The following is a 25,040-nucleotide window of genomic DNA, read 5'->3' on the forward strand; positions in this document are numbered from 1 at the left end:
GGAAAATGGGGACTTTTTTTAAAAGCTAAGGCAAATAATATATTGAATTATAAATAGGCATAACAATTTAAAGAAAACAAGTCAATAATTATGTAATATATTTGTATGGTGACAGATGGTAACTACACTTAACATGGTGATCATTTTGAAATATATAGAAATATTGAATCGCCATGTTGTGTGCCAGGGTATAACAGTGTTGTAGGTCAATTATACTTCAAAAACAAACCCACAGAAAAAGAGATCAGATTTGTGGTTACCAAAGGCAGGGGGAATTGGATGAAGGTAGTTAAAAGGTACAAAGTTCCATTTACAAGACTATTGAGTAATAGGGGTACAATGTACAGCATGATAAATATAATTACACTGCTGTACATTATATATGAAAGTTGTTAAGAGAGTAAATCCTAAAAGTTCTCATCACAAGGAAAAAAGCATTTTTTCTATCTCTTTAATTTTGTATCCATGAGATGATGAATGTCCACTAAACTTATTGTAATCATCTCATAATGCATGTAAGTCAAATCACTATGCTGTATAAAACTTATACAGTGCTGTATGTCAATTATATCAATAAAACTGGAAGAGAAAAAAGAAAGAAGAAGAAAAATACATTATTCTAGATTAGACATACATTAAAAAATAATAATAAACAAGTTTCACAGGGGACTGATGAAAACGTATCTTTTTTATATACCAAAAGAATAAATACTTAGTGGAATTATATGCATACACATACAGTATACTGCTTACTTACTGCTGCGCATTACTTCTGGGGGCCAGTTCTCCGAGTGGGACTTGTGCTAAATCCTATGTACTCCATACGATTTCTCAACAAGACTGAAAAACTAGGGCAGGGCTCTCTTCCATCTCCTCCTGCACCAGTGAGCATGCACGCACACACACACACACACACACACACACACACACAGCCTTGCTCTGAGCCATCACTTCTGTCTGAGATCAAGAATAGTCGGATCAAGCCCTTCACACGAGATTTAACTACTGCTTCCTTTCTATGAGGGAATGAAGGACCATTTTCAAGACTCACCAAGAGAGGCTGCGTGCAAGAGGCAGTTTCCATCTCCAGTAGTTGCTAAAGGAAGGAGCCTCTGACAGGTGGGGTCCACACTCACCCACCAGTTCAAACGCCCTACAGAAACAGGACGAAAAGGAGAGCAGCAGATGATGCATGAAGTTCTCCCTACTTCCCTATTTCTAAAACAGACTCCTAATTTGCCTCCTCTAGGAAGCCTATCCAAAATCAAACCATCACTCTATTACTCTGTGTATCTTCTTCACTTATATCTGCTTCATCAGAATCTGGTGAGCACAACTGGTTAGATCAGTTCTTAAGTAGGGACAATTTCGTCTCCAAAGGGACATTTGGCAACATCTGGAAATATGTTTGGTTGTCACAAGTGGTGGGGAGATGCTACTGCCATCTAGTGGGTAGAGGCCAGGAAGGCTGCTAAACACAATATAATGCACAAGGCAGCTCACACAACAAAGAATCATCTGGTCTTAGGTGTCAGTAGTGCTAAGATTGAACAACCCTGGGTTAGATGATGAGGCCTAGGTCATAGGTCGAAATCTGTGTTGGCTACTTGGTCTGGCTCTGATTTCTTCACTCTGGTCAAGAGACCAGCAGACACTGTAGCAATAAAGGTCAGCACAAATCCATCATCAGTAAAAGAAAAACAACCCAACATGTATATTCAAAGTGTCATGCAAGTATCATCTGCATATATGACAGTAAGCATGTCACCATGTATGTGGTACGACTTTAAAGACATGAGCAATAAGACAAAGTACTTAAAATACCCAAGAAAATGATTCTCAATTCTGTAGTCATCCTATAATTGCTGATCCATTACTTATATAAGGAAAATAATTTATGAATAATGCTTAAAAGTTTTTTTGAATTACTGGACAGTCTACTGAAAGAAAAACTGGCCTATAATCACAGCAGTCAGATAAACTGCTTACTACTTAAAAAACTGTAAATAGATGCACATGATTAGTATAGAAGGGCACAAAATGAAAAACAAGACCTTCCTTTCTGTGCCCCCACCTCCCACCCACCCCGTCCTTCTTCCATGGGAGGTTTTTAATAACTGACTAGCTTTCCCAGAAATCCCAGCTGCCTCATCCCAACATACCAACAAATTTTAAATATAATTTAAGACAAACATAATTGTAAAGGTAAATAAATCTTTTGGGAAAGGTTCGTATAAATAAATGTGACTTAGTTTAATCACCACTTGCATCATGTACAGCACTGGTTCTTGGAACCAACCATCTACAGCACTGGAACACACAAGGTGTTCCAGAGCCAATTATAATTCATTTGTATTTTTTTCATGTATTGATTTTTAGGTATTGATTTGTAGGCCTTTCACATGTGTATCTGGTTTCCCTTCAATCAAACAGGAAATTTCCAGAGGAAAGTGTCTTATTTGTGTCCTTTCTTTAACTTGAAGAAGCACCTAGCTCAGTACATGTCTCTCTGACTGACTGCCAAGTTTGACTGCAGTCAATCAGATCGCAGGCTTAGACTGGAAGCCGCTTGTCAAGCCCAGCCCCTCCACATGGCTGCCTAGACGTGGAGAGCAGAGGGAAGAGCATGGGAAAGAAAGTGCTCACTGACCTGCCTGCTCCAAGGCAACCAGCATGGACTGCTCAATGAGGTCTCTCTCTATGAAGCTGCGAAAGTCTTCATTGTACACAGTGAGATCTGGAAGCTGGAAGGCACAGATGGGCATTTCCAGGGGGTGCTCACTGCTCCCCCCACCCCCACCATTGGAGGAGACATGGGACCGGGCCAGGGAAACAATGCTGGAGCTGGCGTGGGAGATGCCCCTAGACAGGCGTTTTTCTGCAATGAGAAATGGAGTCACCTTAGAACAAACACAACCCACTCAGAGAACTTTCCACTCATGAGGTGATGGTTACCTCTTGACAAGGTTTCCAGTCAGGGAAAAACTGTAAGTCTAACTGGCTACCAAATTTCATGACCCTCTTTCTCATGCCAAACACAGTTGGAGAAACATAGAAAGTGGCCTTTTCACAGGCACTCGCATTAGCACCAAATATACGTTCCTCTTTCTACCCTTTTGCCTGAACTTCTCTCCACGACACTGTCTTCTTCCACTTCCATTTCCCAACATAATAGGGACCCTTCATTTGGCAACTTAGTCATTGTTTGGTGGGAGGAAGAGGGAATAAGGGAAATGGAGTTTCATTTGGCTACACTGAGTCAAATAATCTCTCTGATAATTTTCAGGGCCTTGGAGAATGTAGAAAAGGATTTCCGTTATAGAAAATTAATGACAAATCTTACACATTCAGGAACTTTCTTATCTACCATCAATAACATTTATTTACGTTATTTACTACAACTATTCTTGATGCTCATATTTATCAGAAATTTATAGGTACAGTCAATTCTTACTTAACATTCTACAGAGGAAGGCGGTAATATAGATAGTGCCCCAAATTATTTCATTTGTTTTGAATACATGGCACTTATAATTCTCCAGCAGATATTCCAGTGTGATAATAATTTGCTCAGTATAGTATTGAAATTCATTTGCATGGCTTGAGTTATATAATGACTATCAGAAAGAGCTAAAAATTATATTGGGTATCAGGTCTTAATCCAATATCTGCCAGGGATGATGCACAAAGTAAGTAGTTAGTCTAAAGTTATTTTATAGTGTTATTTTTTAAACTCTTTTTAAAGGTATTTTAAAAGTACCACATGCCCATGGTAAAAAATCAAAATACTACCAAAAGGTTTGAAGTGTTACAAAGAAATGTCCCTCTCATTCAAAATTCCTGATCCCTTCCCCAGAGGCGATGTTTTGTATCATTCTAGAATTTTTTTGCCATGCCGTGCGGCGTGGTATGTGGGATCTTAATTCCCCAATCAGCGATTGAACCCGTGCCTCCCTGCAGTGGAAGCACGCAGTCCTAACCACTGGACCACCAGGGAATTCCTAGAATTTTTTATGCACATAGAAGCACAAACAACTTTTATAACAATTTTTAAAAACATAAACAGGAACATGCTATATATATTGTTCTGCATCTTACCTTTCTCAATAGATTTTAGAGATTTTTCCAAAATAGCACATCAAGTTCTACTTAATTGTTTCTAATGGCTGCCAAGTATTCCATAATATGGATGATTACAATTTATTTAACCACTCCTCTATTAATGGATAATTAAAAGTTGTTTTCAAGCTTTAACTTTTAAGCTTTACACTACATGTCTTTATGTCTATTTATGAATTAGGTAAGTATGTATTTATTTAAAAGGATACACACCACACACAGACACACACACACACAACACATATATGATAAATTCCTAGAAACAAAATTGCTGAGATAGAGTATACGTGCATTTAAAAATTTTGACAGATACTAATAAATATTAACAAAATATCCTCCAAAGGGGCAGATGATAGTGATCCTTTGAATTCTATCTTTATGTGTACCTTATCTCAACAATTAGATCGTTATTCTTCTTCCTCTATCTCTTTGAAGATGGCATTTATACAGGATGGCACTCAAGATGCAGAAAGTGAGGGGTTCCAGCATCTGGACAGACTGTCACCTCTGATCATTTGGTTGGGGAGGTGGGGGAGGAATGGAATCATCTCTAAAGGATCACTAAATTCTCTGACTGGTCAGCAGCTGCCTCCCTTTCTTTCTACTCTGCATATGGAAACAGCCCTCAGCACCCCAATACCTTGAACGATGTCATCTTGCCGCTGTAGGGTGGGTCGGGGAGGGCGAGTAGACTCTCTATCAGAAAACCCTTTCTCAGGGGTCCTGGAGCCACCACTCCCCTCACTAAAGGGTGGGGGCAGGTTCCCAGCATGGACCTGACGTAGCTGTTCAAAATCACTGAGGGCGGCGCTCACATCCCAATTCTTTCCTGTCAGGACACAAAGCAAAAAGTGAATTGGGAGCTGAGAGTATAGAAAAATTGAGGAAAGATACAGAACCATCATTCTAAGCATCTTATCAAAACCAGCGAGCATATACTCATGCGTACCTCAGTCATTCTCCTTTTCCTTCCCCTACTTTAATTTCCTTCATAACACTTCGATCTGGAATACCACAACTTCTTTATTTACTTATTGTCTATTTCCTAAGAAATCCCTGTGTGCATACAGAATTTGTTTCTCTGAACTGAAAGGGCCCTTGGAGACCTAGTAACCTCATTTTACAGATAAAGGAAATGAAGCCTAAAGAAGTAGAGTTACTTGCCCAAAGTCACCGGTAGTTCACACCAGGGCCTCAGCTGGACTCAAGCCCAGGTCTCCTAATTCTGAGATCCAGAGAGTTCTGAGCCTAGATGTGCTCTGGGGTGTCCTAAACCACCTGAAACTGTATACAAAGTTATAGGTATGTGTGTTCTAAAGAAAGAGCTGATAGCTGCCATCAGGTTATCAAAGGGAATTGTTAATTCCCCTCAAATTTAAGAATCACTACTCTGCTGAAGAAAACACCCGAAGGATAGATTTGTCACAGCAGATTTTTCAGTTGCTTTCTCCAGTTAAATTAGTCAATAAATAACATATTGCATAATTGTTCACACTTCTTTCTGTTCTATTCCATTTGTCACCACCTTAATTCAATTCCTATATCACCTAGTGTCCCACCTCCAATCTACTCTAAAGGATCCCATGAGATTAATCTTTCTACAGCACAATTCTGATCATTTCAGTTCCATAATCAAATTTTTAGTGGCTTACCACTACCTACAGGATAAAGTTTAGCCTCCTTTGTCTGACGTTCAAGGCTTTCTATGACCTAGCTTACTTTTCTAACCTTTCCTCTGTGCTTCAACTTCCCTGGCTATGAAAGTGGAAGTGATACCACATAGGATTGTTAAGAAGATTAAATTAACTGAAAGCACTTAAAACAGTGCTTGGCACACAGAAAGTGTTATATATGTATTTACTGCCATTGCTGTTATGCTTCTTGTTATAATTATAATTCTCCAGTTAAGCTGTATTAATCATCCATGCCAGATGAATTTATTTCTGAACCATTAGATTCATCACTTGCTCCAACTCCCTTTGCTCACTCTACACTCTGCGTCAGTCATACTGGCCTCTTTGCTGTTCCCAGAAATGTGCTAAGCTTGCTCCCACCTACAGCCTTTCCACCAACTATTCCCACTGCCTAGAAGGCTCCTTCTCCAATATATCTACACAATTCCTCATCTCCTTCAGATATTTGCTCAAATGTCACACTCTTAAAAAGGCCTACCCTGACTACCCAACTAAAAATCACAACCTACCTCATTATTCCCCTTACCATTTTCCACAGCACCTAACACCTTATACTATGTACTTTACAACTTACTTGGTTATCATGTTTATTGTTTATTGACTATCTCTCAGGCTAGAATGTAAGGGCAGAGATTTTTGCTTGTTTTGTTTTGTTCAAGCATCTAGAACCTAGTACATAATAGGTACTCAATAAATATTTGTTAAAGAGTGGAGGACTTTTGTTCTGAACCAATGAATGAATAAATGATTTGTCTTGAGCACTGGATAGTTATCTCCAACTGTCTGCTAAAGTCCTTAAAATCAGGTCCTCCTAACAGTCAACATGTCTAAAACTGAACGTCCATCATCTTCCCTCCTAAAGCCTGCTTCTTCTCCTTCTTCTATAGTCCCTAAATCAGTAATGGCATCACAACCCCTCCAGGCCAGAAACTACAGTCATTTCAGCTCTTCACCATTCCTCAGACCCCACTCCTTCTCTTCCCTCACTATCTACTCAGTTCTCAAGGTGGTTTGTACCCTTGAGACATTTCTCAAATCTATTCTTTCTTGTCCATTTTTATTGTCACTACCCCAATTCAGGTCCTCATATTTTCACCTGGTCTTTTGGGAGGGGGCTCCCTAGTCTCTCTACTCTTAGTCCCCTCCCCTCTATAATTTGTTCTTTACACTACAACCAGGGTTAACTTTCAAAGGAAAAAGCAAGAGACAGAAAGATAGAGACAGAAAATGAGGATCAGATCCTTTGGTTCCCTTTCTAAATTATACCTTAAATCTACCCACTTCTCACTCTGCTGTTACCACTGTAGTCCAAGTCACCATCACCTCTCACCTGAACTATGGCAACATTCTTAACTGATCTTACCACTTCATCTCTGGCCACCTTCCAATCGGTTCCATATCTTTTATCAGTACACTGTTCAGAAACTCAAACCCAATCATTTCTCTCCCCTGATTAAAATCCTTCACCAGCTTCCCACCGAACATACACTGAAATGCACAACCCTTACCACGGCCTACAAAGGCCCCCCATATTCTGCTTCCTGCTTATCTAACCAGCTTCCTACCACTCTTTCTTGTACTACTCTTCCTACCTCGCTCACTATCAGTGCCAAACTCTCTCCCACCTCAGGGTCCTTGTATAAGCTACTTTTTTTTACATAAACACTCTGTGCTACATCCCTTTGTCTTGCTACTCCTGTGCATCCTTCTGTGTTCAGTTCACATGTCACTTCTTCAGAAAAAGCCTTTCTGAACTCTATATCCAAATTAGGTTTCTCTCTTAAACTTCCACAGCACCCTCAACTTTTCTTTCATAGTATGAGTGTGTGTGCACATGGGTGTGTATGAGAGAAAGAGAGACGACATGCAAGCATTAACTTGTAACACACTTGTTAAAAGCCAGACTCTGAAACCAGATGGCCTAGGTTCAAATCCTACTTAACTTCTTGGACCTCAGTTTTTAAGCTGTAATACTGGGATAATAAAACCTATTTTGCAGAATGGTTGTGAGAATAAAGTAATATATTTCAAGTGCCTCACACATATTGAACACATAGAAGTGTTCAACACATGTTACAAGAGGAAGAGAAGGCATTTGAGCTGAATCCGGAAGGATGAGGAAAATTTCAAGAGAATAATGGAGGAAAGGACACTGCAGACTTAGGAGACAACTTAATATGATCAGGGAAAGGAAACAGGTCAGGCCTGGCTGGAGCACAGGAACCGTGGGAGAAGGTAGTAGGAGATGAAACTGAAAATACAAGTTAAGGGCAAAGCCATACTGAATTATCAAACTAGAATTTAAACCCTGATCTTCCGTTTCCAAACCAACCTTATTCTCACAGGTGCCTAAGTAAATGTCATATTGCCACACCTTACTAAGGGCTGACAACCTAGAAAATTACCTATGTGTGCTAAGAACTTGCTCCTTCCCCCACAGGCTCACCTATTTGCGTCATTATATATTTTCACCAAAAAGCATCTGTTAACTATGACTCCAAACAAAGAATCCTACTGACATGAGGCCAAGCCTTAAAGGACCTTAAAATCTAGAACATTCACACGTATGTATACATACAGATATAAGTAAACAAAAGCAGCTAAATGAAAACATTAAATTAATCCACTCTATATAGAATGACCCATACAAGTTAGGGAAGGAAAGACAAAAAACATGAATGATCCCAAATATGAAAATCTAATCATTTATACATAAAAAAGAAGTCTTACAGATCTAAAATTATGGTTTTAGTGGATTAATTATTAGTGGACTAATATCAAATTTCACTTGCATTACCTGAGCTTAAATTGACAGTGGAGAAAGCTACCCAAAAATTCAAGGTGAAAAGGGAATTTTGCATTTTAAAATTATGGTGGGTAATACACAAAGTAGATTATTAGAAGTAACTTAAATGTAAGTGTCTTTCTGTTCACCTTAAATGTTCCAAATCATCCTAACAATAAATATCACATCTTATTTTCTCTCTTCTCATTCTCCCCCAAAGACTCCTTACCTTCCAGGAGATCTCGGGCCAACCCTGGCTCTGCTCCTGTGGAACGGACAAAATCTGACAGGACAGCATCCATGTCCAGGGTCATGTGATCATTAAGTACTTTCAGGCAGCTGATGTAGGGAGGACATAGATCAAAATTCAGGCCTCCACCTGAGGAGGAAATAAACACATAAGGCCCAAATTACACTGGAACGGGATGATCATAGCCCAATTTCAGCAGCTTCCTAACCAAATGGGGAAACTAACTATCCTAGCTCATTCATTTCAGTAGAATTTATTATAAAGAGTAACATTTAGTTTCCTAATTTCTCATTAACATTAGTTTTTTTTCCTTTTATTATATAAGTTTCAGGTGTCTAGCATTACAGTTCAACATCTATAAACACTACAGTGATCACCATCACAAGTCTAGTTACCATCCATTACATACAGTTCACCCACTTCACCTATATTAATTTCTTAACTACTACATTAACCACAAAACCATAATACCACTCCAAATAATGCTCTTCCTCTACCTTTCTAGAGTATTACATTTCTAGCCATCAGTTTGCTTATCCAAACTAATGGAAGGAAGCAGCAGACTACCACCCTGAAGAATTCCCCCCCCCTGCATTATTCTCTTACATAGCGCCTGTTTATTTCCTTCTTGGCACTTGATATACCCTGAAATTATTTTAGTTGGTTGCTGTCTAGCCTCCTCCTCCAACGTAAAAGTTTCTTGAAAGTACAGAGCTTGTGTGTTTTGTCCACTAATGTATCCCCAGCATGTATCCCTTGGCACAGTGCTTGGCACACGGCTCTCAGCAAACATTTTACTGAATGAATGAATACTATACACTGAGTAACTTTAGAGTTGACTAGTACTCTGATGCTAGCTGAGGAAATGGGAGGAGCAAACTGATATCTAAACTTAATCAAAATAGGGACTTCCCTGGCGGTCCAATGGTTAGGACGCTGTGCTTCCACTGCAGGGGGCATGGGTTCGATGCCTGGTTGGGGAACTAAGATCCCACAAGCCGAGCAGCGTGGCCAAAAAAATTTTTTAAAATAAGAATACTCAAAATAAAACAATCTGCGATTATGCAAAGCAGAGTGGAGATCCCAAAGGTTCATAACAAAAGTCAATCTTTGTCCACTAACTTCATGAACCCAGGAAACATGCCTTTCTCCACTCAGGACAAATGACCACCAAGTAAGTTCACCTGAAAAAGATCGCTTCTTTCAGACTTGACTTTGGCAGAAACTATGTCCCTGACCTGTCGGCCTGGCACCAATCCACATTCCTCTGAAGTTAGCAGTCCCAGCGGAGGGAGCAATAACCGAGTGAAAAACAACTTCTCACCAAAATCTGCCACTTCAGACAGGTTTACAGTTCTCTGTAAAAGAGGACTTGTTGGTAAAGTCACCAGGCACATACCTGCCCCACCAAACCCACCAGTCCCCTGCTTTGGCGGAATGCCAAAAGTAGAGTTCTCAAAGGCAACAGAGTGGCTCAGATGACTGTCTCTTCAGAAGCATCTCCTTCTAAACAACCTAAACTCTAAGGGTGATTATCAGGTACTTTTTCATCACACCTCCCCTGACCCCAAGACACAGATTCTTTAGTGGTGTGATCAGATCCTAATTATCTAAATTCCTTAGAAATAGTAAGGCAAATAAAAAGCAGTGATCTGTGGGTTATAAAACCAGTAGGCCACTAACTTAGTAACTTCATGTAAAAATTTTTTTTTTTTGGAGAGAGATGGCAAAATATAAAGTATTCCTTCTTGTACTGTTCCATGAGTACAAGAGGTCCAGGAGCAGAGGGACATGTTTAATTCCTATTCGTGCCGCAACATCTAGCACAGCATCTACATTACTGTCGATAGTCAATAAACGCCTGATGAATAAATGATTAAATGACTAACTGAACCTCCACATCAGCCACCACCAAACCAATCAATTTGAGGCTTAACTCAGAAGATCAGAAATGTGAGAGTGGGACTTCCCCGGTGGCACTGTGGTTAAGAATGCGCCTGCCAATGCAGGGGACACGGGTTCAATCCCTGGTCCGGGAAGTTCCCACATGCCGCCGAGCAACTAAGCCTGTGCACCACAACTACTGAGCCTTCACTCTAGAGCCCGCGAGCCACAACTACTGAGCCTGCAAGCTGCAACTACTGAAGCATGCGCGCCTAAAGCCCATGCTCCACAACAAGAGAAGCCACCGCCGTGAGAAGCCCGCGCACCACAACGAGAAGTAGCCCCCGCTCACCACAACTAGACAGAGCCCGCACCCAGCAATGAAGACCCAACACAGCCCAAAATAAATAAATAAAAACAAAAATAAATTTTAAAAAAAACATAAAAAGAAGAGAAATTCAAGGGTACTTCATCTTTCACATCACCCCACTATTTCTAATGGTCTGTCCCAGTCCCAATCCATCTCTCAAAGTTTTACAAACTTTCCTTTCTAAAGAGACATCAACATACTGACACTTCCACCACCCTCGTATCAGAAGAGTTCTACCTACACTTATATATATTAGCTGGGTGACTTTGGTCAAATTACTTACAGGGTGTCAGTTGCTTCTTGTATATCCTAGACTTGGATTCGATGACTTCTAAGATTCTTCCCAGGTTTAAAAAATGAACTTCTTTAGTTCACTACAGCCTCAGAAACCATGATCCTTACATTCTCTTTTGGTCTGCATATTATCAATGTCTAATTTACTTCCATTTTAATATCACAACTGTCAGAAAAGACTACCATTACATAAAGAACTTTTGGCCTGAGATACCTCAAATTCAAAATGTTGTTGTTTTTAAACAACTTAGTTCCTCAGATAAAATACTTAACAATTAAATTCCTTCAAAATTCACAGATGAATGAGTGGTTTCCCTTTCCTCTAATACAGACAAGAATTCCTTCTTCAAGCCCATTTTAGTCACTGTCTTAGGTCACAGGGCATGGTAGCAGCCCAAATAACTTAAACACATGAATAATCTAAAACCAAGAGCACAGCTGCAAAATGAATTTCAACCTTCTCTCTTAAAAAAACATGCAAAGGAACTTGGTAAAGCCACTCTAATAACTTACTGAAAGGATGTGGGAAATATACAGTAAGTACACAAATAACAATCAACAAAAAGGTACTCAGCAGAAGAGAGGAGCTGATTAAGCCACAGGCTTATAGGCAATTTCCCAGCCAGCCAGAGGCTTTTGAGTGAGAGAAGCCAATGAAAACCATCGATGTCATGGCATCGTAGACCTCATATGCCAACGTAGTAGGATATTCTTTTAAAAAAATATTTTTAGGGCTTCCCTGGTGGCGCAGTGGCTGAGAGTCCGCCTGCTGATGCAGGGGACGTGGGTTCGTGCCCCGGTCCGGGAGGATCCCACATGCCACGGAGCGGCTGGGCCCGTGAGCCATGGCCCCTGAGCCTGAGCGTCCGGAGCCTGTGCTCTGCAGCGGGAGAGGCCACAGCAGTGAGAGGCCCACATACAGAAAAAAAATGGAAATAAAAAAGTTTTAAAATAATATTTTTAAAAAATAATTTCCAAAAAAAAAAAAGAATTAATTCTGAGTAAGTCATCTGAAAAATAAATAAATAAATAATTTCAAGGTCCAACATTATCTAGAATGACTTGCTCAAAAATTCGAAGCACTAAACCAAACTTCTTGGCAGCCCATTCTTATATTTGATGTCTCCAGGTGCATGGCATGGACTCCACCCTAAGCCCACCCAACAGGTGAGGACTGCAGCTTTTGTTACATCACCACCAACACCTGGCTTGAGCTTCTTAAATTCCAAATGGGAATATCCAAGGCAATGACTAAGACTCATAGTCCTTGACTCAGCACACAGGAAGGAAAAAAAAGAAAACAAAACACTGGCTTTCAAAATGAAACAGAAGAGGTACTCAAATATTTGTTGATTGAATGGTGTTTAGACAAATCTAAAATGGAGTCAAAATCCTCCAACCTTCCAATTGGTGGGACTTTCGCAATTATTTAAACCAATGTCTGCCCCAATGCAAGAATCCTTCTATTACATCTCTGACAGACAAATCATGCAGTCTCCACATGAATACAAGCTCTGATGGAGACTCATTTCTTTGCCACAATGTCCATTTTATTGTTGGACAGCTCTAATTGTTAGAAAATGCTTTTTTAAACTAAATCACCAGCCCCCTCTCTCTCTCACATAATGGTCCTTGATCTCTTCTCTAGAACAATAAAATCTACTCCCAGGAATGATGGAATTTTCATGGAAAAGGAACAGATAAAGCATTTCTTTCCATAAAAATGTGTTGTAGGTCAACACTGCAATGTTATCATAAGCCAGCCAGTGCCTCTTTTTTTCTTTTACAAAGTTCTTCCTTATATCAATACTTGCTTTTACCTGTATTCATTCATAAATGTTTATGCTGACCCTACAGTACAAACTCAACAAGTGGAATAAATGAAGTCATGTACCTTGTTCAAAATTCACTTCTGCTGCTATCTTTGCCTCTCATCCCTATTTCCACACTTTCATGCCCTCTTGAAGTGATGACAGCAATCAAGAATAAAAACTAACAAGTTAATATTAAGTAAGCACTTTCAAAAACACTATCTTATTCATTAACAACAAAACCCCTAGAGCAGGCTTATTATTCCCAGTTTACAAGTAGAGAAAGGTATAAGGTTTGAAAAGTCAGGTGGGTTACCCAAAGTCTGAACCCAGATATTTTGAACACATGCTCTCTCTACTGTACCATGCTGCTTCCCTAGGGACTAAGTCATTACTGATTCCCAGAACTGCACTGATTCTTATCCATTCAATTCTTTCACCATAGGAAAGGGCTGTGCCTATCTCTCAGTGTTTATTAATGACTTAGACACCTGCCTTATATTTTCCTCAGTTCAAAGCCTACCACCTTCCTGAGCAATTTCAACACCCACCTGCATAATCCATCCAACATTTCTGCCTTAGAGTTTCATAACCTCATCAAATGCAAAGACCTCCATCTCCACTTCAACAACTCAGTCCTGGACCCTGCCATGCCCTGAAACCATTCCACCTCTAAATCTTCAACTCCTAACATCTTACTCTGTCTACAACCTCATCTCCCTCCAGCTTTCCCTTACTACTAAACCTGCTACCTCACCTCAAGACATCCTCACCTCAGACTAAGACATCCAATTCCTTAACCACCTTATTCATTAATTCAACAAAAATTCATGGAGTGCCTACTCTGTGTCAGGCACTACGGTCAGGACTAGGAACACAACCATGAACTAGACATAATCTCTATCCTCACAAAGCTTCCAGTATGGAGGAAAAAACCCACAAAATTTCACAATTATAATCATAATAGGGAAAAATATTGGGGGGAGGGGTGTTATAGCCTATAGGGAGTCAGGAAAAGCTTTCCCAAGAAAGTGACATTACACCTAAGGACTGACGAACGAGTAGGCATTGGAGACAAACTAAGAAAGAAAGAATGCTCTTAGCAGAGGAAACACATATCAATGTTCTGTGGCAAGGAGGAACACAGAAGTGAAAATGGTACAAAATGAGGATGAAGAAAGGGCCTAGGGCTTCCCTGGTGGCGCAGTGGTTGAGAGTCTGCCTGCCGATGCAGGGGACGCAGGTTCGTGCCCCGGTCCGGGAAGATCCCACATGCCGTGGAGCGGCTGGGCCCGTGAGCCATGGCCGCTGAGCCTGCACGTCCGGAGCCTGTGCTCCGCAGTGGGAGAGGCCACAACAGTGAGAGGCCCGCGTACCGGAAAAAAAAAAAAAAAAAGGGCCTAGTGGACCCTAATGAAGATTGAGATTTTATCCTAAAAGTAATGAGAAGGCTTTGAAGGGTTGTAGGCAGGGATAGGACATGATCAGATTTAAATCATTAAAAGATCATCCTAGTTGCAGTGGGAATAGTTTGTAGGAAACACAAGTGGATTTAGGGAGACTTGTTTAGAAAACTGCTGGAAAAGAGATGATGGTGAGCTAGACTAGGATGAGAGTGGAGAAGACAGAAAAACAGATAGATTCCACTTTGTTCCTTCTTACCTACCTGAACATAAACACAATGAGTGATGACTTTATTTTCCTGTAAAAACCTATCCTTATCCTTCCATTTCATTGGCCCAACCTGGATGGACCCCACATTCAACTTCTCTGCTACTAAATAGGGCTACTGCACAAGACAAGATCACATAAAACTACAGAGCAAAGTGACTACAGATATATGGCGTTCCATCTCATTCCTTTCAGTGAAACACTGCAGTCTTTTGCTTGACTTTGGTACCTAACCAGTCTTCTCAACTACTACTCCACACCTTTGCCATTCCCCCTGAGCCTCCCACCAAAACCTTATTACCTCCCTTACTCCTGGTAGATGACCTTCCCTCTGACTTCACAGAAAAAATAATGAAACGAAGCAAAAGGAGTTCCTTCAGGCTTCCTCCTCTGCCCTACCTGCTGGCTGCTATTCTCTTCTTCCCTGCAAAACTCCTTAAATTAGACTACAGTCACTGATGCTACTTTCTCATCTTATGGTCAGTCCTCGACCTATTAAAATGGGCTTCTATAGAAAGACAACGGCACCACTGTCTTATAGATAAGATCATCACCATCCTCCTTACTGCTTATCTAAAGTATCTCTTTGTAGGGACTTCCCTGGTGGTGCAGTGGTGCTCAAGCCCTGGTCCAGGAAGATCCCACATGCCGTGGAGCAACTAAGCCCATGTGCCACAACTACTGAGCCTGCACTCTAAAGCCCATGAGCCACAAATACTGAGCCCACACTCTAGAGCCCACAAGCCACAACTACTGAGTCCGCGTGCTGCAACTACTGAAGCCCATGCACCTAGAGCCCATGCTCCACAACAAGAGAAGCCACCACAATGAGAAGCCCACACACCGCAACGAAGAGTAGCCCCCACTCAACGCAACTAGAGAAAGGCCGTGCACAGCAAGGAAGCCTCAACGCAGCCAAAAATTAATTAATTCATTCATTCATTTTAAAAAATGCATTCACAGTCCCCGACTCTTTCAACTCACCCAGGAATCCCACAGGCACTTCAAGCTCAGCACATTAAAAAAATGAGCCCATTCTCTATCTCTGTCCCCCACCCTTTCAAGCTATTCTTCTTCTGGTATTGCCTATTCTAGCAAGTGGTACCACCATCCCTCCTATCACTCAGGTCACAAGCCTGGGAACCACCCTGGATTTCTCTTGTGCCTTATCCTCGCTCACAAATAGTCCTTTACTAATGTTTACTAATTTTAACCTTAAAAAATTCTCAAATCCATCCAACACCTTCAGATGTTCATAACCTGGACCCCAGTAAGTAGCTTCCTAATTTCTCCCTCTTCCTCTCTCCAGCCACTTTTCACAATGGTTGCTTGTAGAGGCTGATCAATCTAAAATACAAATATGATAGTATTATATCCCACTGCTCTGAATTCTTTATTGGATCCTCAGTGACTAAAGCTTAATATCCAAATTCCTATACATGACAAACGAGGCCCTTCATGATCTAGCTCTACCTAACCCTCCAGACTTACCTACCTCCCATCATTCCCCTCCTTGTACTGGTAGTTCCCCAAGCATATACTACGTGATTCACATTTCAGTTCCTTTGTGAATGTTGTTCCCTCTGCCTGGAGCGACTCCTGGCCTAGCAGGTGAATTCTTATTTCTTCTTTAAGGCTAACTTAAGTACTACCTCATCTGCAACACCTTCCCTGGCTTCTCAAGTTAAAGTGCCTGCTTCCTCCTTGGTGTTACATCTTCTACTCTACCTCTGTCATATTCTTTATCACACTGCACAGTATTTGTGTTTATTTACATGTCTCTCTCCCCACTAAACCATGAGCAATTTGAGGGCAGGAATCTTGTCTTGTTCATCCTGTATTCCTAGCATCCAAGCACCTGGGAGGTACTCAGTTTTTGTTCAGATGAACTGAATTCTACTTGTACAGTATCCCACTACACACACACACACAAAACAGTATTGTCGATAATCAGATAATCAGTGTTGTAAACAGGCAAGTCATCTCAAAGTGTTTACAGTGTTGTAAACGCTGCTCATCTCAAATACATTTGCTTAAGATTGTAATATGATCTTATTTGCAACAGATTTCTCTCCCTAAACGTTTAACTCAGACTAATATTAAAACCAGTCTGCATGATCTGAGTGCCCAACTACTTAGTAACAGAGAAAAGTGACTTAAAATTAAATACCGACTGTAGATAATACAGCTATGTTAAAATGCGTGAGAAACTACTGACCCTACATTCTCCCATCTACAACATTCCCCAAAGTGTCCACATTCTCACACTATACCCACTCTCCTGGTCCCAGTGATGCATTACAGCTGTGTCTGAGTACTCTCCAACTCCTCCCCAAACTCACTGGAAAACCACAACATTCAAGACTGTCAAGAATTTTCAAAGGTCAGCAACTCCTCCACGTCTATGATGTCAGTCCCAAGGAATCCAGACAGGGAGAAAGAGGAGGGACAGAAACCCTTAGACTTTCACACAATTCTTGACTAGGTGGGCGGGAGAGATGAAAGACTGTCTTGGCAGATTGTTTTTAGTTAATATACATCCTTCCAAGTGAAAGAAACAGAATATAACCTTCTTAGAAAAAAAAGAATTGACCGAGTTCCATACTAAAGAGACCTATATATCACTAAATGTTATAACCCAGAGATAATAAGATGGGTCTAAATGGAAGAAAAGAAGGAAAAGAAGTAATATGTGTTACAGTTTTAGACACTGTTTTCATTTAAACTTCCAAACAACTCTTAGAGGTTTGTCTGTATTGTTAACTCCATATTATAGATGGAGATGTTAAAGCTCACAAAGGTTAGATAATCTACCCAAGGTTATACAGTTTTAAAAAGTGGTAGAACCAGAATCTTTATGAGTCCAGCCAATCTGACTCCCAAGACCAGACACTTGCACTAAATCACACTTAGTCCAGGGAGGAGGACTGAGGAAACACAGGCAGTCCACCATGTGAAAGTCCACCCTCACTGCTTCAACTCCTTTCAACTCCACCTGGAGAGAGAGAATAGGCTCTGGATTCAGACAGATCTAGGTTCAAATCCCTGATCTACTACTAACGGTGGTGCAATCATGGGTAAGTAATATGACTGTTTTGTGCCTCTGTTCCTTCATGTTAAATTGGGGGAAATACCTACACTTCAGACCTCTTGTTAGGATTAAATAACTTAAGATATGAAAAGCCTTTAGGGCAGTGCCTAGCACACAGTAAGTCCTCAAAAAATGTCATTTGCTTTCTTGCCTAATTCCCTCCCACGCGCTCTGCCTCACTCCACTGTGTGCCCAACACAGCCTCTGCATCTCTCCTTCAGAAGCTCCCCCTACTTCTCCAAACAAACCCTCCAGTCCTACAACTGTTTCCAAGGCACAGTCTTAACACATACACATTGTACATGCTCTATCACTCCCATTCCAGTGTCTTTCAACTCCTCAAGTCCTCAAGAAAACGTCGTAAAGGGAACTCCCTTAGTTGCATCTTCTACCGGATGGTCCCTCAAAAAAAAGAGCAAAAGAAAAATGTCTGTCCTCTCCTAGAGGTACAGACATAGCTAAATAGCTCCTTCATCCCCAAATCTCCAGGAACAGCAATTTCACACATATTGACCGAAATTCTAATGCCTTAATCTACCAGCCCTATCTCCCCACCTTACTACTCTCCTCATTCCAGATTCAAAGACTCTATAATATTCACCTAATCTCATGCACAATGTCTATTTTTGGATTATTGGAAGGAATAATCCTATTCACCCTGCACAATTCTGAGACGTTTTCTACCTCCACTACAGTGTATACTTGGGGAATGTCTGTTTTCTCCCCCAAAAACAAACTCAAGAGAAAAAAACTTAACCCGATCATATAATTTACCACTCCCAAAACAATGTTATTGTGTATACACACCAGTAAGGACTCAAGAATTGGCCCCTGGACTTTATCACTACAACTGGTATGTGTATGAGTCAGAACAAGATATAACTATTTCTTTTCAAAAGTTTCTAGTTTTTATCGGGCTACGAACAGCAAAATAAATTTCTAAGAGACAAATCCCATAAATAGCCAAATGTTAATATACAAATGAGACAGAAGTTCACAGAGAACTCCTTATGAACTGGTATTTGTCTTTTCAGTGCTACTGATAAAAGGCTCCCTGGATTACAGTTATTTGGGAAATTTAATAATTTGGAAGGCTTGTACAATGGAAGTGACCTTTGGAAAAATAAGGGCAGAGACAGTCACAGAGAAAGTCTATTATTATAATATTGGCACAAGAGTAACTTGAATAGAAACAGAAACCATGTTAATGTTTATTTTTTTTTAGATCCAGACCAGTATGTCTATTTGCCACACACAATGAATTTTTTCTTTTTCCTTTCAGCTAAGGTCAAGGATAGCTCAAGGTTTGATTCTCAGTAAGTTCAACTTTTAAAAGAATAGCCTGTAGGGCTTCCCTGGTGGCGCAGTGGTTGAGAGTCCGCCTGCTGATGCAGGGGACACGGGTTCCTGCCCCGGTCCAGGAAGATCCCACATGCCGCGGAGCAGCTGGGCCCCATGAGCCATGGCCGCTGAACCTGCGCGTCCGGAGCCTGTGCTCCGCAACCAGAGAGGCCACAGCAGTGAGAGGCCCGCATACCACAAAAAAAAAGAATAGCCTGTAAAAACAGAAGTTCTACTGAGCCTTTAAAAATAGGACTTACCTGGTGGCACAGTGGTTAAGAATCCTCCTGCCAGTGCAGGGGACATGGGTTCAAGCCTGGTCCAGGAAGATCCCACATGCTGCAGAGCAACTAAGCTGGTGTGCCATAACTACTGAGCCTGTGCTCTAGAGCCCACAAGCCACAACTACTGAGCCCACATGCCACAACTACTGAAGCCTGTGCACCTAGGGCCCGTGCTCCTCAACAAGAGAAGCCACCACAAAGTAAAGCCCGTGCACCACAACAAAGAGTAGCCCCTGCTTGCCACAACTAGAGAAAGCCCGCACAGCAATGAAGACCCAATGCAGCCAAAAATAAAAAATATATAAATACATAAATTTATTTAAAAAAATATTCTCATTACTGAACTTTTTTTTTTTTTGCAGTATGCGGGCCTCTCACTGTTGTGGCCTCTCCCCTTACGGAGCACAGGCTCCGGACACGCAGGCTCAGTGCCATGCTCATGGGCCTAGCCGCTCCGCGGCACGTGGGATCTTCCCGGACCAGGGCACGAACCCGTGTCCCCTGCATCGGCAGGCGGACTCTCAACCACTGCGCCACCAGGGAAGCCCTGAACTTTCGACATGAGAGAAAAATAAATACTACAAATCAACAGAGGCTAGTCTAATAGCAAAACACACTATTTCTCTAGAATCAACCCTCAAATATTCAGTAGCTGACAACCTTCTCTCCCCTTCTTGATTCCTAACTACTGGTCATTTCACTGTCAATTACAGAACTTCCATTCAAGGGAAGAAATAGCAGAAGGGAAAAAAATTCCAATTACTATCCTATCTGAGATTAGTTATCCACAGGAAATTAATTCACTTTGTAAATTCCTTCTGATAAATTAACTTCCTTCAGCATACAACTACTAATTTTTATAAAAGCCTCAATTAGAAAATGAAATCTGCGTTTTATAAAATGATATAATTCAGTTCAAAGAAAGACGCTTTTTATTACTATTTTTTTTTTTTTTTAATTCTCCACCTGCAAGTTCCACTGTTCCATCTTTCCTGGCTATATCTAATCCTCATTTGAACTCCTACAGGTACAATATGTGAAAAATTCAGTGGCACTTGCTGTTATCATATATTGCCTTATCATATTAGTTGGCCTTCCGGAAATTTACCTCGCCAATTTGACTAACAGTCATTCATTCAAAATTTACCAAGCGGGGTCCACCACAGCCTGGGGATACAAATGAAGAAGAGAAGCCAGAGTCCTACCTTCAAGGCACTCCAGTCTGGTGTGAGAAATCTAAACATGCTTTTAGTGCCCAGTGGGGTAGGAAGAGGTATTAGGAGCAACTAGTTTACCTTGATGGGTTAGGGAAGTTTCTCAAACTTAGTCTTTAGGATGTGTAAGGCTGGAGGACAAGATACATTCTAGGTAGAATTAAGATCCTTGAGCTTGGCACCTCTCTTTTATACTTTTAAAAATTCTAAACAGGCCTAACAAACTGCTTGGCACATAGTAGATGCCCAACAAATATTTGTGGTTCTAAATTATTCATGGTAGTCCATGTGTGTGGTTAACTAAGAGCTCATCTATACCTAAAATAGGCTGGTGAATATTTACGGGTTTCAAATGTCACCATTCACCCCATAGACATGTAAAATAAAGGTCTATATGAACAAATACATTTGTACAGCTGTCTGTTCACTAAGAATAGCTTCTCTTTCGCTGTAATTTTTTGTTTTTAAAGCACTTTCACAAATATGGCCTCATTTAATAACAATTTTAAAAATTATACACCCTTTGAGATTTTTAATCCCCTCTTTTCTGATGGAAAACACATACACAGAGAGAAGCTTACAAAGCTTGAGTGATACCCAGATAGCAAGGAGCTTGGACCTACATATTCTGAATTTGAATACAGGGTTCATATCAGTTCTCCAGGGATTTATAGCAAAATGAAATCAGTCTAGCCATGCAAAGTCCACAAGCTGAAGAACTCTTTAATACTTTGCTTTTATAACTACTATCCACATTCACCCACACTGTCTTCTAGCCACCACCACCCTCCCCATCCCCCAGCAATCCTGCCAACACACACCTATTTCTATTTCCAGGTTAGAGTTAAGAAGCAGAAACTCCAACCCAGAGTATCCTGAGCATTATTTGGGTCTCATTCATTTGTATAGGTTGTACCTTTTGTGATAATAATTTCTCTTTTAAAAGCAAGCAAGCCTCTGGTGGCACAGTGGTTAAGAATCCATCTGCCAATGAAGGGGACACGGGTTCGATCCCTGATCCAGAAGAACCTACATGCCACAGGGCAACTAAGCCCATGCGCCACAACTACTGAAGCCCACGTGACTAGAGCCCATGCTCCACAACAAGAGAAGCCACAGCAGCGATAAGTCCGCGCAAGGCAACGAAGAGTAGCCCCCGCTCGGCACAACTAGAGAAAGCCTGCGCACAGCAACAAAGACCCAATGCAGCCAAAAATAAATAAATAAACAAACAAACAAATTTATTTTTTAAAAAAAGCAAGCAAGCCTCATATTTATGCACATAAAATTAGTTACAAGCATATAATACAATCTGACAAGTCTAGTCTACCTAGTTATACACTTCTAATATATTTACATAATTAACATTTCACATTCAGGTCTTATTTGGAACAAGGCTGGTGGTAAGGTACAGAAAGTCAGTCTATTTTCCTTGTTTGGCACTCTAGAATTATGGACTTTAGAACTAGGATATCAGAGATCATTTCATTCCATACCCTCAAGTTACAGATAAGAACACTGAGAACCAGGTGAGTGAGATTAAGTGACTTGCCCAAAGCCGCACAGCTAACTAGCGAGAAAACTGTGTATAGAACATAAATCTGTTAACTCCCATTCCAGAAATCTTCACTTGACTTCATATATATTGATAATTTTCAATTCTCCATGTAATCTGCACTGTGGATTGATATATGAAAATGTCTTTTCCTCCTGCCACCCAGATAAATCTCTTACTTCTACAGATGTATATCAAAGAAAAAAATGTGTACCTGGGAAATTTAATCACTTAAGCAAACCATATTGGAGAAGGGAAATCATCTATAAAGAAAATCATGAAAACATGCTCAAATCATCATTTTTGTTCTGATCGTCACCACTAAAAATATAAATTGGATTTGAAAATACTGTATTCTTTTAGCCTTATATCCCTAAGGTCTGAAGTTCTGTAAAATTTAAGTTTTATAAAATTATAAAATTATGTATGACATAGGGAGAGATTTTTTCTTTTCTACTGATAGTTTGAAGCTATAATACACTTCTCATACGTTAAGAAATCACAGCAATAACTAAATTTTGAACAGAATAAAACATAAAAACCAAGAGATAAAGCATCAACCTTTAACACATTACTTCTCCTTGTCCAAAAATGTAAAATGCCTGGAAGCATCAAAGCAATCACTTTCCTCGCATTCACATTTATTCATGTTTATTTGCAGAAAAGCTACATTTCTTCTTCCTCTTAGGAAGGGCCACCATCGGCACAGCAGCACCGAGGTCACACAACTCTCCCCTTATGAAAACTTTAACCTCCTGACTCAATCATTCAATAAGCACTTATTAAGGACCCCCTCAGTGCCAGGCAGTCTGCTAAGCGGAGGGGACACATCACGCATCAACTAATAAGGCATTATCCCTGCTTTCTAGAAGTTCATCTAATGGGCTGGTTCCAGAGAAAACCCTAAGATCAGTATCAGCTAACTTCCTTTATTCAACAAAGATTTACTGAGTGCCAGGCCTAGAGACAGAAAAGGATGGCAAGGAAATTTTTTAAAGTAAGAGGTTTTTTCAAAATTTGCTGAACAAGTTGCTCTTTTGGATTATAAAAATCACATGTTCTTCTCTAAGAACACCAATCATCAGAAGTTGACTGTAAAGGCTTTTAATGATAACATCTAACCAAATATTTTGGTCAAAGGCACTGTTTCCTCAATCTTCCTACACTGGGAGGCCAGGCGGATACTATCCTGGACCAACATAATTTTGTTATTTATTATAAGATCCATAATATAGGAATGTGGTTGATCTTACCAATAAACTGGGATGAGTTGTTTCCTATGTAGACAGATGCTTCCAGTAAAATGTACTATAAGCCTCTAAGGTCAAACAGATGATAAATCCTGTTAAATTTTCTTGCCACCACAGAGCACCAGGTATAGTATAGGTAACCCTTCATGAAGACATAGCACCAGGCCAAGTTTTCAGGGTGTCAGGTATCTGCTTTTCCTTCTCCCTTCCAGAAAAACTACAAAAGGTATCAATTAGTACACAAGTCATCTGGCAAATATCCCATTGTCCTCTGAGTTCTTCTCCTTGAAATTAATCCAGGAAACCAACCCCTGTAAAAATGAATCCCATTCCATTAATATTTTTAATGTTATTATTAGTAATGATGGTGGTGGTGATAGCAACCACTAGCTCTGTGGTTCACAAAACACTTTCAAATATATTATCTTATTTACTAAAAAAAATGGAGAGGGGATAAAAGGAAATATCATAGGCAACTGTCTCAAATATCAAAAATCAAACCCAGTTTAACTGAATTGAAAAGCAAGCATTTTTAATTCTACCAACGGGTCAAGAAGTTATTTCTATCAAAAAAGCAAAGGGTTGACTCTAGCAAAGCAAAATCACAAATACTCCCTTATATGCTAGGCCTAACTGATTCAATTTATAAATGTTAAGTCTCAGCAAGAATCTGATATTATAAATCTTTGTTACCCCAACCCCTTTCCCAAATGCTTTACCCACAGGTAAAGGCTCAACAAATACTCTTCTAAAGAAGGAACAGTTAATGATGAGGAAGCTGCCCTAGGAAGACAAAGTGATAATACTCAGCATTCAAGTATCTTTTTAAGATTTAACTAACGTTTACTGTGCACCAAATCAAGTATCAAGCACTAGGCTAGACACACCCACATAAATCATCTCATTAACCTCATGAGCCATGCCCAGATATTCCTGGAATCCAAATACTAAATTGACTGGATCCCCAATACTAAATAGTTTTGACACTTACAACCTTGATCCCACCTTATTAATCCCTAGAATTCAACTACTGGAATTTAGCTCATCGCTCTCACAGACTTAAGCATCTTTTAATGCTTTCTGCTAGGTAATGCTCATGAAAAAACTCCCTGTGCCTGTTTTTAAGCTCCTAACTCCAGAATACCACTCATTCCAGATATGGCACATGGTGATAATGGCCATAATCTAACAAGTATTCTCTTGGATCACACTTGCTAAAGAATAAACCTAAAATGCTAACAAAACTGGATTTCAGCTGGGCAGAAGACATTGAATATTAACAGTCTTCTCAACCTCGAGACTATTTTCTAGTCCTCTGAATACAGAAAGTCTTCTCTATTTGAATGAACTGTGGAAAGCAAGTGTGACCCAAGAGTCACATACTCATCAGAAAGAACCAAGGGAAAAAGAAAAAAATATTCCAACTG

The 25,040-nt window shown here is 40.3% G+C and overlaps 1 protein-coding gene across 3 annotated transcripts in view; it reads right to left on the minus strand.

Annotated features, from left to right (window-relative positions):
- OTUD7B (OTU deubiquitinase 7B) overlaps positions 1 to 25,040 on the minus strand; it is a 53,824-nt gene that overhangs the window by 14,301 nt on the left and 14,483 nt on the right. The window contains exons 2-6 of one of the 3 annotated variants that reach the window (XM_027097728.1): positions 23,617 to 23,830; positions 8,828 to 8,977; positions 4,760 to 4,948; positions 2,651 to 2,878; positions 1,052 to 1,153 (exon numbers count right to left, since the gene is read on the minus strand). In XM_027097728.1, the coding sequence (XP_026953529.1) occupies positions 1,052 to 1,153; positions 2,651 to 2,878; positions 4,760 to 4,948; positions 8,828 to 8,912 (604 nt within the window). In that variant the 5' untranslated portion in view covers positions 8,913 to 8,977; positions 23,617 to 23,830. Of the gene's footprint in view, positions 1 to 1,051; positions 1,154 to 2,650; positions 2,879 to 4,759; positions 4,949 to 8,827; positions 8,978 to 22,577; positions 22,600 to 23,616; positions 23,831 to 25,040 lie in introns of those variants that run through there. The other 2 variants (XM_027097729.1, XM_027097730.1) reach the window with 2 other exon arrangements.

The sequence above is a fragment of the Aethalodelphis obliquidens genome, unplaced genomic scaffold (genome assembly GCF_003676395.1).
Source record: "Aethalodelphis obliquidens isolate GAN/ISIS:26980383/991018 unplaced genomic scaffold, ASM367639v1 scaffold116, whole genome shotgun sequence".
Taxonomy (NCBI): Eukaryota; Metazoa; Chordata; class Mammalia; order Artiodactyla; family Delphinidae; genus Aethalodelphis; species Aethalodelphis obliquidens.